At 46.1% G+C, this 12,946-nt stretch overlaps 1 protein-coding gene across 1 annotated transcript in view; it reads left to right on the forward strand.

The window, feature by feature from the left end:
• The window catches only part of LOC119376436 (conserved oligomeric Golgi complex subunit 6), a 45,103-nt gene extending 33,200 nt beyond the window's left edge, over positions 1-11,903 (forward strand). Inside the window, exons 4-7 of the mRNA XM_037646260.2 lie at positions 3,122-3,377; positions 8,647-8,790; positions 10,268-10,448; positions 10,789-11,903. Coding sequence (XP_037502188.2) covers positions 3,122-3,377; positions 8,647-8,790; positions 10,268-10,448; positions 10,789-11,198 — 991 coding nt within the window. The 3' untranslated portion in view covers positions 11,199-11,903. The remainder of the gene's footprint in view (positions 1-3,121; positions 3,378-8,646; positions 8,791-10,267; positions 10,449-10,788) is intronic.
• The last annotated feature ends 1,043 nt before the right edge of the window (positions 11,904-12,946 follow it).

A 12,946-nucleotide genomic window follows, 5' to 3' on the forward strand; every position in this document is an offset into this window, starting at 1 on the left:
CCGCGGTTGACTGGCTACGCTCGTAAAGACTCCACACACCGCGATTGACGTGTTCCTTGAAAGACGAAGTAGTAATGCTGTCTTCGGGTGACTATGCGAGACATAAACAGTGAAAAATATTCCTCAGTTGGCAACAGAGACGAATCGGAAACACATATCCACCACTCTTAATGTCTCCCCTTCTCACAATGCCAAACCAGGATGCTTTTTCGTGTCCTTCGTCAGTGCCTCAAACTTAGCTGCTGGCATTCGCTAAAATTCAGTATTTTATGCACAACCAGCTAAAAAGTCGTATTCGTCACACATTTTTTTTCCGCGATCAACGACTGCAAATTACTTCGAATGTTCGCGACAGCAAAGACTATGCATCTTCTGTTGTAATACTACGGCTAATACGGTATTTTTTCTAACTATCCAAACTATACTTCTACAAATAGAACTAATTTTTGTCATATTTCAGTGTGACGTCACTGTCATATGTTCAAATGCATGATTTAACATATCCGAATGAGGAACGCATATGTTGAATTTGCCACCGCGATGGTTCGCGGTGGCAAATTCAACATATTCAACAGATAACGGCTGTATCGTCAGATTTATTCAAAGCTATTATTTATCTATTTATTTTTGCACTCATTATAGCGTGAACGCACAGTTTTTTTTATTCATTTCAAGGGGCGTTCGCGGCTCCGAAGCGACCATGCCTGATACCGCTCATGAGCCACCGGTAGTGTAGCACCATCTAGGGCCCTGTGAACAAGACACCACAAACCGCGGACAGAAGTTCGCCGCTTCCGGAGGCGCCGTTGGTCCACCTATAATACTTCTAACACCGTGCCTGCAAAGCAGTCAAGCGAGTACTTCTGTGCTGCATTTTTTGGCTTTGAGCCAAGCGTTATGAGGTGGATCGACGTGTTTTTGTAAGTGTAGTAGTTGTGTGCACATCATGGGCTTACCAGGCACGCCGACAGCACTGGCGTTTCAAAGGGTAACTTTTCGTCTGACGTAATGTCAGCACTCACGTTAGAGCACATAGTCAATATTACGGAAACGAAGTGCACTTTACGGTGCAATGATATAAATACCATCCCTAACTTTTGTTAGGATATTCCTCCAAGTTCCAGCAACGCTTGAATATAGCTTGCTGAATCGTAGGAATACAAATGTAATGTTTATTAGACTGCAGTAAAAGCAGAGGAACACTGGAACCACAGACGTTAACAGGACATGACGCCTGTATTTTAGGACCACATCTGTAGTGTTTATTGCTTTGTTATAAGATTAGATAGCCAGCACTGCAACCACAAGTGGCGCTGCACTGACATAATGCCTGCATAGGGTCTTTTTCCAAAGCAGTTTCAAGACATCGCGTGGTTCTGTGATAGAATACTTGACTGCCACGCAGAATGCTTGGGTTCGATTCCTGCTGGGATACTGATTTTCATTCTTACCATTCGTTGGGTAAACTCTGCTGATGACAGTTTTTCTTAAAGCTCTCACATCTAAATTACAAACGTCTGTTCTCGCTGTTCCTGGGAAGATATAAACTGTCAATCACCTGTGGCGCATACCAGCTTACTGTGGCCCATGGTATATACAGGTATGTGCCACACATGTCTGTAGGAAAGGGTTTGGTGACGTACGCAACAGAATTTTCATGTTATTCATGTCATGACCAGACAGCCATATTCGTCCAACCCTCTTACCCTCCCATGCCAATTTTGGTCTACACCAAGCTGAGTAGGTGATCACGACAGCACCCTTAGGGTGGGTGGGTAGGTGGGTAGGTGGGCGGGCGGGTGGGTGGGCCTTAAGTTGCTCCAAATTAGAAGTACCCGGTAGCATCACTGGCACCAGTGATGGTGGCAGCAAAATGTAATCACGTCTTTTAACATGATTACATTTGTCCCTGATTACTGGCACTTGCACTGATGCAGTTGTCAGCACAATGAGCTCATTAGTATCGTGTCCTTGGTGTACATCATCACCAGCCAGCGCGCACCAAGGTCACTGCTCATTACGTTCACATTGCAAATATGGCCCAAAGGACAGGCGACTGCTTGTCACTGAAGACACTAGCAGGCTTTCAATTGAAGACTATTCACACTGAAGTGAGCTAAATTGTTCCTTCATGTCAGTAGTAATGAAGGCTCTATGTATTATGGAAAAGTAAGAACTTGGCATGCTGAACCCTGGTTACAAGGAGATAGCATGGACAGTACTGTCTCACTGACACCAGTTGGCGGAAATTGGCAACTATAGTGTAAACAATGGCAAATGGAAATGCATGTATCATAAACTGGGGCTATAGGTATCACTGTTGCAACCTGACTCAAGCCCTCCCATTAATCGATGAATTGCACTAATATTGCTAATGTGCAGGCAGCAAAATATTTGGCAATTAATTTATCTTCGAATTCCTGATGGAATCAACACATTACTGGCAGCATGTGCAAGACTTGTGGCTACATCAGGTGTAACCTATCCTCGGCAAACAAGTCTTCCAAATGGTTCGTTCAGGAAAGGAGCATACATCGTATTCATGCCACTGTGTCAGCATTTGGATGGGTGAAAAATGCGCATAGAGCTAGGTGCACATTAAAGAGTGGTCAACATTAATTGGGATTCTCCCACATGCCTCTTAATCGTGTCATGGTTTTGGTACACCCCTAAATTTCATATTTACTACCGATTGAGGTGTGGCAAATGCTGTTCCTACTTCCACATTCTTGAATATTCACATTGACTTTGTGGGTTCTAGCCAGTACCCCTCGTGGCCATTGCAACAGCATCGCTCGTGTAATGCCGAGGATATGGGTTTGGCTTCCGCTTGCTTTATCGTTTTTGAATGAGGGTAGCTTAGTGGTTTCACTGGTATAGCATCGTCCACTTTGTTGTGGCATAGGCAGAATGGCGGTCACACGAAAATGTGTTTTCTAAAAAGCCTTTCTGTGTGTCTCTCCTTCGGCAATGTCCTTCTTCTTCGTATCAAAGAAACGGTGAATGAGAAGTTGAAAGAGGAAACAAGGAGAAGCAATGTTTTATTTTCCATAGCATGGTCACATACATTCACTCGCCAATTCAAGTGTACGTTTGTCGCCTCACCCTCTTTTCATCACAGCGGTGGTAGTGGAGAAGCGGCCCTGGACCACATCTTGGCAGGCCTGTGCTCCCCGCTGCGCCTGCGCCTTGAGCAGCTGGCCGTTGCGGAGAGTAGTCCCCTGGTGCTGTGTCGGCTGCGGTCAGTGGTGCGTTTCTACTCAAACACCCTGGGCTCAGGCACAGCGCTGGCTATCTGTCTGGATGAGGTCGCCGCACTGGCGCACAAGATGTTCCTCAACAGCCTAACCTGCCACTGCACACGGCTCCTCGACAAGGTATGCCAAGGACGCCAGCGCATGGGTTAGGCCCTTGATGTGTTGTCCCAGACTGCCCAGTGTGCAGCTTTCAACAAGCAAGCATTTGCGTGCACATCTTACGGGGTTGTCCAGGGCAAAAAAAATTGAAGATGCCCTTTACTGTGTGAGGCTCCGATGGCACTCTTAGATCTGCCAAGCACTAGAAGAGTAAGATGTCAGCACCAGTCTCAAGCTCTGCAGCCTTGCAATACCTGAAGTGCATTGGAGACTTCACTGTGCATGGATTGGTGGCAGCTTTCATTGCACATGGAGCAGCCTGCATGCTTTATACATGAACTGCAAATGTCCCTGTTACGCGAGAGTGGGGAACACAGTAATTAACCCTCTGAGGGTCCATCTTTTTTTGCGAAAGGCATCCCAAAAATGTGTATTTTTTTTTATTGCTGAATTAAATTATTCAGACCAATCTATTAAGACACGCTTTTGAGATGTTGCTCGCTCATCAACATCTGAATCTTAACACGTAAGTAACGCCTCATGTGACTGAATCAGATTCTGATTTACCAGTCGAGCAGCTATTCAGAGGAATCGCCGCTAGACTCATTTTTGCAGCTGAGAAACCGGTGCGCACTTCCATAGTGCTAGCAAACTGCGTGGGTGAGCTCACTGAAGAAAATTGTGTAGTTGTGAGTACATGCGGAAAGCAAAAACAAGTCCAAAACCTATACAGTCGAACCTCGTTAATACGTACCCGCTTTAAGCGTACTAACGGTTAAAACGTAGTTGCGACGAATCCCCGACCGAGTCTCATAGAGCCTAATGCATTCGCTGACCGCATAAGCCGTAGTGCTTCACCCTACGCCTACCGGTTAGTGCGTACCCTGCGTACCGCGATAACGTTTTGTCCCATAAAATTTTACTGCGCTGCTAAACTTCCCGACGCCACAATGTGCCGCCAAAGGTTTTCCGTCTTTTCGAGAAGTGCGTAGATCGGTCTATCACCGATTCCGACTTCCGCGCGATTGCGGCGATGCCTTTGCGGGTAAGCATCGGGAAAGAACGAAGGTGAGGCGGCAGCCACCGACGAACGCGCCAGCATGACTTATCGCCGACAACCTTATCACAATAAGTATCTTCAGATATCTGCTCGGGTACGCGTGCGGCGCAGCACTACTTTAAGCCTACTGCACGCATTAATAGGCGACGACGCGCTGGGCCGCCGATCGCTGCCGCCTCGTTGTGCGGGGCCGTGTTCAAGCGCGCGCCACTTTGTAGAAACGAAAGCAGCTCGCCGTTGCGGAGTTGCGCGTTGCTGGTCGTGGGCGACGAGAAACCTCTTTGCATAGACGCTATCACGCTAAACGCACGCGTACGGTACAGCAAGCGTAGCGCTGTTGTAACCATACTGCGCGCTTTTATTGGGCGACCACGCTTCCGTTCGCTGCCAGGACCGCTAGAGCGTCACGGAGTGCGCATCGCTTGCAGGAAGTTCGTCATCGCCGCGTTAACCGAACAAGCTCATCTGTGCTCATCGCCGCATCTGTGCACGGTCTGGAGCGAAGTAGGTACGAAGAACACTCCCACGACAAATGCGCGCGTGCGGTACAGCAAGCGGCCCGGCGGCCCGGCAGTAACGCCGTGAGCCGAGAAGGCGACGCGCTGCACGCAACTAGCCAGGAGACGATCGGCTCCACGCAGCCGTACCGCGTTTCACTGGAACTGTGTCAGTTTTCATTTAGTAGCAGATCGCGGTACAGACGCACACACATATACCGCGGAAAGCCGACACTGTCCGTTCTGTCGCTATGTTGTTGGTCACTGCGTATACCGGACCCTGTAATAGTTACGAAATGCTCCTTGGCGTCGCCACCGCGCGCTATCGGCACTATCGGACGGTCCGTGCGAGAGTACCAGAATCTTTTCTCCAGTTTGGGAAAAAGAAAGAAAAAGCTTTGCAGTGGGTACTTTAGGCAATATCTGCTGTGGCACTGTATTTATTTCTTTGCTGGCGACGATGGCGTATGCGAGGAGATGCAAATTTTTACTTGGTGGTTAATGCGTACTACCGTTTAGTGCGTAGTTATGCGGCGTTCCCGGCAGGTACGCATTAACGAGGTTCCACTGTAATAATCATTCGTCTTATCGCCAATGAAATGGGAATGGTTTTTGTGAGTTCCCGAAACAGGAAACGCAACCACAGCAGCATTGTTTGTGTCAGTCAGCGCCCGCACGGAAACAGGCATAGTCGCTAACCGGGGAGCAATAAACGAGGTAGTAACAAATCCGTCACTTTTTGAAACATTCTAAACCAGAAGGCCATCAGTTTTGCGAGTGCAATAAGCTGGAACCAGCCGAAACCGAAACTACCAGGTGCACCGCTGTCGGAGGAGGAGGATACAACTTTACTGACATCATGAAGTGGGTCAGATGATGGGGTTCAGGGAAGAGGATGCGCCCTCGGGCCGCTCTAGGTGGCCGAAAGTCCTTGCGCTGTAGTAGAGCATAAAAAAGAAACAGAGAGGCATCGGTGATATAAAAAAATTCCACGTACGTATTCCCGAAGTATGGCAGCACATGGCAAGCAAGAGAAATGATCGAAAAAGGCGTGCACTTTAAACATACAGGCAATGACGTACATGTACGGTGTAAACCCTTTGGTGCCTGTTAGGTGATGCTGTACATACCCTCAAAGGGTTAAGGTTATAGTATAAGCTTCATACAAAAACACTTGTATGCTACGGTCAAAGCCCGCTACAATGATTGCCTTTGCAATGAAATTCCCACCACAACAAACACTTTATTTCCCATCAGCTGTTAATAGAACGTAATATGAGAACAGTCTCTTCACAATGAATACAGTAGAACCTCGATGATGGGAATTGCAATATAGGTAGTATACATATTATGCTGAATTTGCATGATCCAAAATGTGCTAACTTGTGAATAAACAATTAACATAAACTTTATTATGCTCAACTTCTTCCATGCATAATGCCCATGCATAATGCATAGTGTTGTTCACACTTCTCTGCTCTCTGTGTCTGATAAGTGCCACCTGAAATACACAAAGGGTGACATAGGGATCAGATCACGAACAATCGCTAAAATACTACCAATTACAGGAAAATATTTGTTTTTAGCATCTACACTGCCTGATCCATGTTATAGCAAAATGATTTAGCTGCAAATGTACTCAGAGTACCTAGAAGCGATCACTTTGCCAGTCCGGACAAGGAAATAGGGTATGGTATGGGTTTCATTACTGGAAGCAGCACAAAAAAAAAACACCGAGACAAGAACTAACAGCACCAAATGCTGACTACCAACAAGGTGTTTATTTTTATGAACGTGAATGTAAATGCTTTCCAGAGGAGAGGATGGAACAGGATGGATAGATATAATGGTCTTGGAACATGCACATGCATCTTACCCTATCTAGAATGTGAGGTACTTAAGGGGGACATGGTACCTGGGGCTATCTTGATCATTTTCTGACCAGATTCAATTAAAAAGCACAGATATATATGTATTTCTTTGTGCTGATTGTAAAAGTGCAGTAATTTTTTCTTTGACTCAAATAATTATTGAGATAATAAATATTAATTACTAATATTTGGTGGGACAATACATAATAATAAACTGAGCAGAAAGTTATGTTTAATGCATGAGTGGAAAGCCGAATGAATAAGAATCGAACTGCTGCAAGCAGTTTTTAAATCAAACAACAATTAACAATTTAGCAGCCCATTGAAATTTAGCATTTACAGTACAGCTACTAACGATCAAGAACACAGGCAGTTAAAATAATTATAGAAGAAGAAAAGAAGGAATTGGCATGCAGCATTTCAAGCTTTATGCGTTTAGCTTCATACAACAAAAAATGTTAGAGCTGTAGCTATTCTAGAGCTTGAGCAATTGTCGCACCAAACAAGCAGGGTGAGTAAAAGCTTGTTTTGAGAAAATGCAAGAAAACAGATAAAGCTCATTTTGAACCACATATAATGGAAGATATTGAAATATTCTTTTTAGATGATTAGTCTCCACCAGGGCCATAACCTGCATGCCTATTGCTGCAGCACACGTCATTCAGAAGCAGCATAGCGATATAAAAGCCCAATTTTTGTGCTTTTTCTCAATCGAAATATAGCTTGTTTTGGTTATATAAATTGCTGTTGGGGCTGAAATATGGATCCAAGATGTAAGAAACTTGGTCAGCACTTGCGACAATGCCTGTATGTTACAAAAATACTATATTCAGAAAATTGATTTTTTCCATGATTTTTCATCTCTAAGACCAGTGTGCCCCCTTAACTGCAGAGATCTCTGTGTGAGCTAATGCTATCGGTGGTGAACTGACAAAAGCAGGCTGTGCATGACAAAGGCTTCATATTGTGCACAGTGCAGTTGCAGTGTGCACAATATGCCCACTTCCACCAGACGCGCACTGCCCACTGCTAGCATGATACCTGAACTTGATAAATCTATGAAGCCTTTGTCATGCACAGCCTGCTTTTGTCAGTATAGCATTAACTCACAAAGAGATTAACTATCTCTGCGGTTAGATAGGGTAGGACGCATGTGCACTTTACAACCCCCGCCCCCCCGCCTTACCGCCTGTCCTCTAGAAAGCATTTATATATTCATGTTCGGAAAAATAAATTCCTTGTTGGTAGTCAGCACATGGTCCTGTCTGCTCTTCTTGTCTCGTTTTTTTGCACTGTTTCCGGTAATGAAGGAACAAGGAGCTCAAGATGGCACAAAAATGCCGGAGCTGACAAAGGAATTTTTCATCTTTCCCATCACCGAGTGCCACCATCTTGGGATCATTGAAAAGCTCAAACTTTCACTTTTCCATTCCCGAGCCATACTGCCTTTGATGTGTAATCATGCAAACTGCAATTAAACTTTACAATGAGATATCTTAGAGCATGGACACGTCTCTCATAATCAAGTTGTGGTTTTGGGACGTTAAACTCCATCAATTAAAATTGGAACACGGACGTGCTAGACTTCCAAGTGGAACTGCGTAGAAACACAACTGCAAACATGCCCGCTTACTGCAGCCAGTAAAAAGTTCATTACGATGTCTTAGTTAATTGGGCAGCTGACAGTGATAATTCTCACTTTGTGTCCACCTGGCCACACAACTTACTTGCAGAGGTGGCCTTTATGTACCTCCCAGTACCTTAATTTCAAGAAAAGCATAAGCCTTAATTTTGGTCATCATGCATAAATACTGTGGGACTACACCAGCCAACTAAAAGAGGGTCAACAATGGGCATTTCAGGCGGAGCTGCCCCCAGGGGACCTGGGTGCACCCCCTTTTCTGCAGCAGCTGTTGTCGCTGGTGCGTGAGCTTCTGTCTACACGTGATGGCTCCCTTGCGCCTGTCGACCAGAGGCAGAAGGACCTGCCCGACATACTCGCTCAGGTGAGGGACTGCAGTCATTCACTGTCCAGCTGAGAATCTCTTGCACTCTGTTTCGCTCACTTTTCGTGTATCCAAGAGACGCTAGTGCCTCTCAATCAGCTTGGCTGCAATGAAATAAGAAATCCAAGTATGGACGTGTTCTCATGTGCCACTCAGTTGAAATTGCAGCAGAACAAAAGCAGCAGTCTTGATTTTCAGTTTCGGCATGGGCGTTGTGCACACACGTGCTAGCTTTACGTTGGACACTGTATTCTTCACCACCGTAACTATGTGACCATATTAACCGTATAATCAGTCGTTGTATAGTCTTAAGTTTTCTTGTGTAAATTTACAAACTTTAGAATGCATCTTGTATTGTATACAGTCAATTGCCGATTTTTTTGACATGCTTGAAAATTCGGACGCTTCTCAGCACCGTCACAAGCCCCATAGAAGTCACTGTATAATAACGTCTGGAATTTCAGACTCTAAAGCTCTTTGAAATCCGATTTTTTGGGCTTTCCGCCAAATTTCAATTCAAGTCCGAAATGGCATTATTAAAGCCCCCACCTCTGCCGCGTCTATCATCTCGTATATGTTTGAACCAGCGCTTTTGTGAGTCTATCCGTTTGTGGCCGTAGCAGTGTCCAACATTAAGTGTTATGGGGTGAAGCAGACCGAAAATCCCAAGAGACCACTATCATGGCGCAGTGCGGCAATGTCTTTACGGATAAGCACCGGAAATGTACGGAGGCGTGATGGCGACAAACGGAAAACCCTTTATGATAAGCAGCTTCAGTTAACTGCTCATTACTAACTGCAGGCATGACTGAATAGCGCAATAAAAACCACAGACAAACTAGAGACGACAGACAGGACGGAGCACTCCGTCCTGTCTGTCGTCTCTACCTTGTCTGTGGTTTTTTTGCGCTATTCAGTCATGTCTGCAGTTAAATACGCACCAACTAGCCCAACTCACGGCTCTAATTATGCTCATTACTGTATGTGGCCTAGCGCAGTTCTAAGCATACTGCACAATTTTAATAGCCCACAACCCAAATGTACCACACCGCCGTTCATGCTGGCTCATGAACGAAAGCAGCTCTAAATTTCCTGAAAAATAAGCAGCTCGCCATCGCTACGCCCGTGTGCGGTCAGGAACGGTGATGCGATGTAGAAGGTGCGAAGACGGCGCTGGCAGGGACCAATCCTGCGACCTTCAGATCCAAAGGTCGCAGGTTCGGTCTCTCCTAGCGGCAAGTTGTTTTTTCATCCACTTTACCTTTTCTCACATCTATATCACAATTATTACAATACTCCTAAAACAGTACAATTGCGATCCCTATACCTTCCTTGTCTTCGTTACCTGCTGGTTTTATTGAGGCTGTAGCATTATATAGTATATTACATGCAAATTAGTGTGATACATAATTCACTTTCATGGCAGGGCTTCGGCTGTAATTTTTTTCTTCTAAGTAGTTTGTATCGCAACTTCCAGGTCCTAGAGCCAGCACTGGCAGCGTGTGAGCAACTGTCAAGCCGGCTTGCCCCCGCTGACAGATCAGTTCATCTCCTCAACTGTCTGCAACTCGCTCAGACTGGTCTGGCGGTGCTCGAAATGACAGAACCATGGCTGGAGGAGCTTGAGGCACGCCAGAAGCCCCACATTAACTGCCTTGGTCAGTGTTTGATGCACAAGTTCTTGACGTTTGTGTGACTCGTGATGTGGTAGCATTTTGCAGTCTTATTTGAAGCATTTCGAAAGGTAAATTTACTTTTTGTAGCCAGTGAAAAAGCTTGCAAGGAGCCTCAACTTGTGTGCAGTCCACTCTGTTCAATTTGCTTGCTGTGTGGTAACTTGGGTAGTGCATTCCATCGCTGCCTCAACAAAGTTACCAATAGTCTTGAATACTACTTTATCCAAACAGCTGGTGGTGGTGCCATCTAGTGTAGCCACACTTGCATGACACACTGGAACTGTGACGAAAGCCTCTTTGCCTCTCGTGCATGCTCCTGCAGTGGAGGAACAACTGGAGCACTTCGTGAGCCGGCTGGGCAGTGCCTTGGCCGACGACCCATCCCGCAGTGGCAGCATTGTGCCTCTGCCAGAGCCGCTATCTCTGCAGGCATTGAGCCAGGGCCTGGCTGAGCTGTGTGAGCAGCTGGAGGCCTGGGGCACACTGCCACCACTGGCACTGTTGGTGGGACGCCAGCGGCAGCAGGCAGTGCGCCGTGCCGCCCTCGATAAGTTGTGGCACCGCTACGTCCAGCTGTACATGCGGGTCCACGCTGCTACAGATAAGGACCTAGCTGAGCGGCTACCCCTAGCACCAGACACTCTGCGAGAGGCACTGCTGCTGCCACCTCTCACCCAGCAGGGAGAGGAACAAGATGGTGGAGGAAGCCAGGAGGCTCCATCCTCTACCTAGTCACTGTCACCTCCCTTGGGCCGTGGGACAATAGCTCTTCTGGCTGAAAAATTGCTCCCTGTCGCTTTTGGGACATCTGGCTTGTTTATTGGGGCCCTTGCGCATCCTATAGGATGCTACACTTCAGAATGGGCACTTGGATTTGTCGGTGTGGCATGATTTAACTGTACAGACGGTAAAGGACAAAGGCAGAAGGGACAGTGCTGTCATCCCTTTGTCTTCTCCTTTATGCATCGAGCTGTAAATTATGCTGGGCACGATTTTGACAGAAGGTGTTAACAAATAGCTGCATCCATCATTGTTTTTATGGTCCACTGGTGGGGCTGCTGTCTTGCAGTGTGCTGAATTTTATTCTTGATGACTAGTGTCTCTTGCACTAGTAGCTACCAGTGGCACATCTGTACTGTCTGGCCAGACACATCCAAACGGCAAGCTGTGCTCTAAACTAGGCGCTGATAATGTGCACTGCATTGAAGGAGCAAGTTTGGAGCATTCAGGGCTCCTCCTGACTTCTGGCAATACCAGTGACTGCAGCATATCATACTCCTCGGGGCGCTGTTGACGCAAGGGTGCTGCTGGTCAGAGCGTCGTAACTTGAAAACAAGCAGTAGATACAGCAGTTGAAATTACTCTAAGGATGTTAGTGTTTCCGGTGGAGAGTTTGTCAAAGTGGAAATAAACTTTGGCTAATTAGTCTTGATAGAAGTTTTTTATTGCTACAGAATTGAAGCACTCCTGATAGAAATCTCTGTAGTAAGCTCATGGAGACGAACATTTTGACGTTATGAGGTGCAAGGTGTGCAGACAGCCTTGAAGATTTGCTGTGCACTGTGTGATATGGTGTGGGATGGCTACTGGCTGTACTGCTGTTCAGGACCCTCAAATTCTTTCTCCTAACTCCAGTACATTGAGTATATAAATGCAAGCAAGCAGCTTAAATGTGTCTCAGGAAAGTCTTTGTGTCACTTGTGAATGTTGTACCTTATTTCTTGTGAAATAGACACAAAGGCAACATATTACTAGCGCCATATTATTGAGTATGCGAAGGAAAGTGTTGAGAAGGAGTGCAGTGCAAGCTGCATTCCTCTCACTCAGCATGTCACACCATATAAGCGTAGATTTCACGATGGCTGTCACTTTGCTTGTGAACTAAGGAGCTTCAGGAAGCACTACAGGAGCACTACAGGAAGAAGCCAGGTGCTTAAAAAACGGTGATGTACGGATCATGACATAGTGGGTGTGCTCTATATTTATCCTTCATCCCATTTCTGCGCTGTTCCGGTCAAAGGTGGCCTAGCTTGTACAAGCTCAAAGGCTGCACACCCACCTGAAAGGACAGCAGGTGACAGCATGAGAAATGATTTTCTTCATGTTTTCCACCCTGAGTGTGCCATCCAGTTTCAATGGGTCACAGCCTTTTGTTCTTTTCTCCGCTGCCTAGTACAGTTCTTGGAGGTTGGAAGACATCATTTGGTACTTCTTTTTTTTTTACTTCTGGAGGAAAGCATGCCTGCTTCCTCCTTGTAGTTGATGGGCAGGGATCTTCTGTGACTTGGATTGAAAAACAGTCAACCACGTCATCATATTGGTGAGTACCTTCCTTCTTTCGAGCTGGAAACCTAAAGTTGGAAACTTTTTTAAGGACTAGAGACTGAAGAAAGGGCATGCCTCATTCAGTTGCCTTGACCCCAGCAATGGTCGGAAGCTTCACCCTTATTCCCCTCTTGCCAAAAATGCTGGGTTCATAG

Source organism: Rhipicephalus sanguineus, unplaced genomic scaffold (assembly GCF_013339695.2).
Source record: "Rhipicephalus sanguineus isolate Rsan-2018 unplaced genomic scaffold, BIME_Rsan_1.4 Seq1203, whole genome shotgun sequence".
NCBI lineage: Eukaryota > Metazoa > Arthropoda > Arachnida > Ixodida > Ixodidae > Rhipicephalus > Rhipicephalus sanguineus.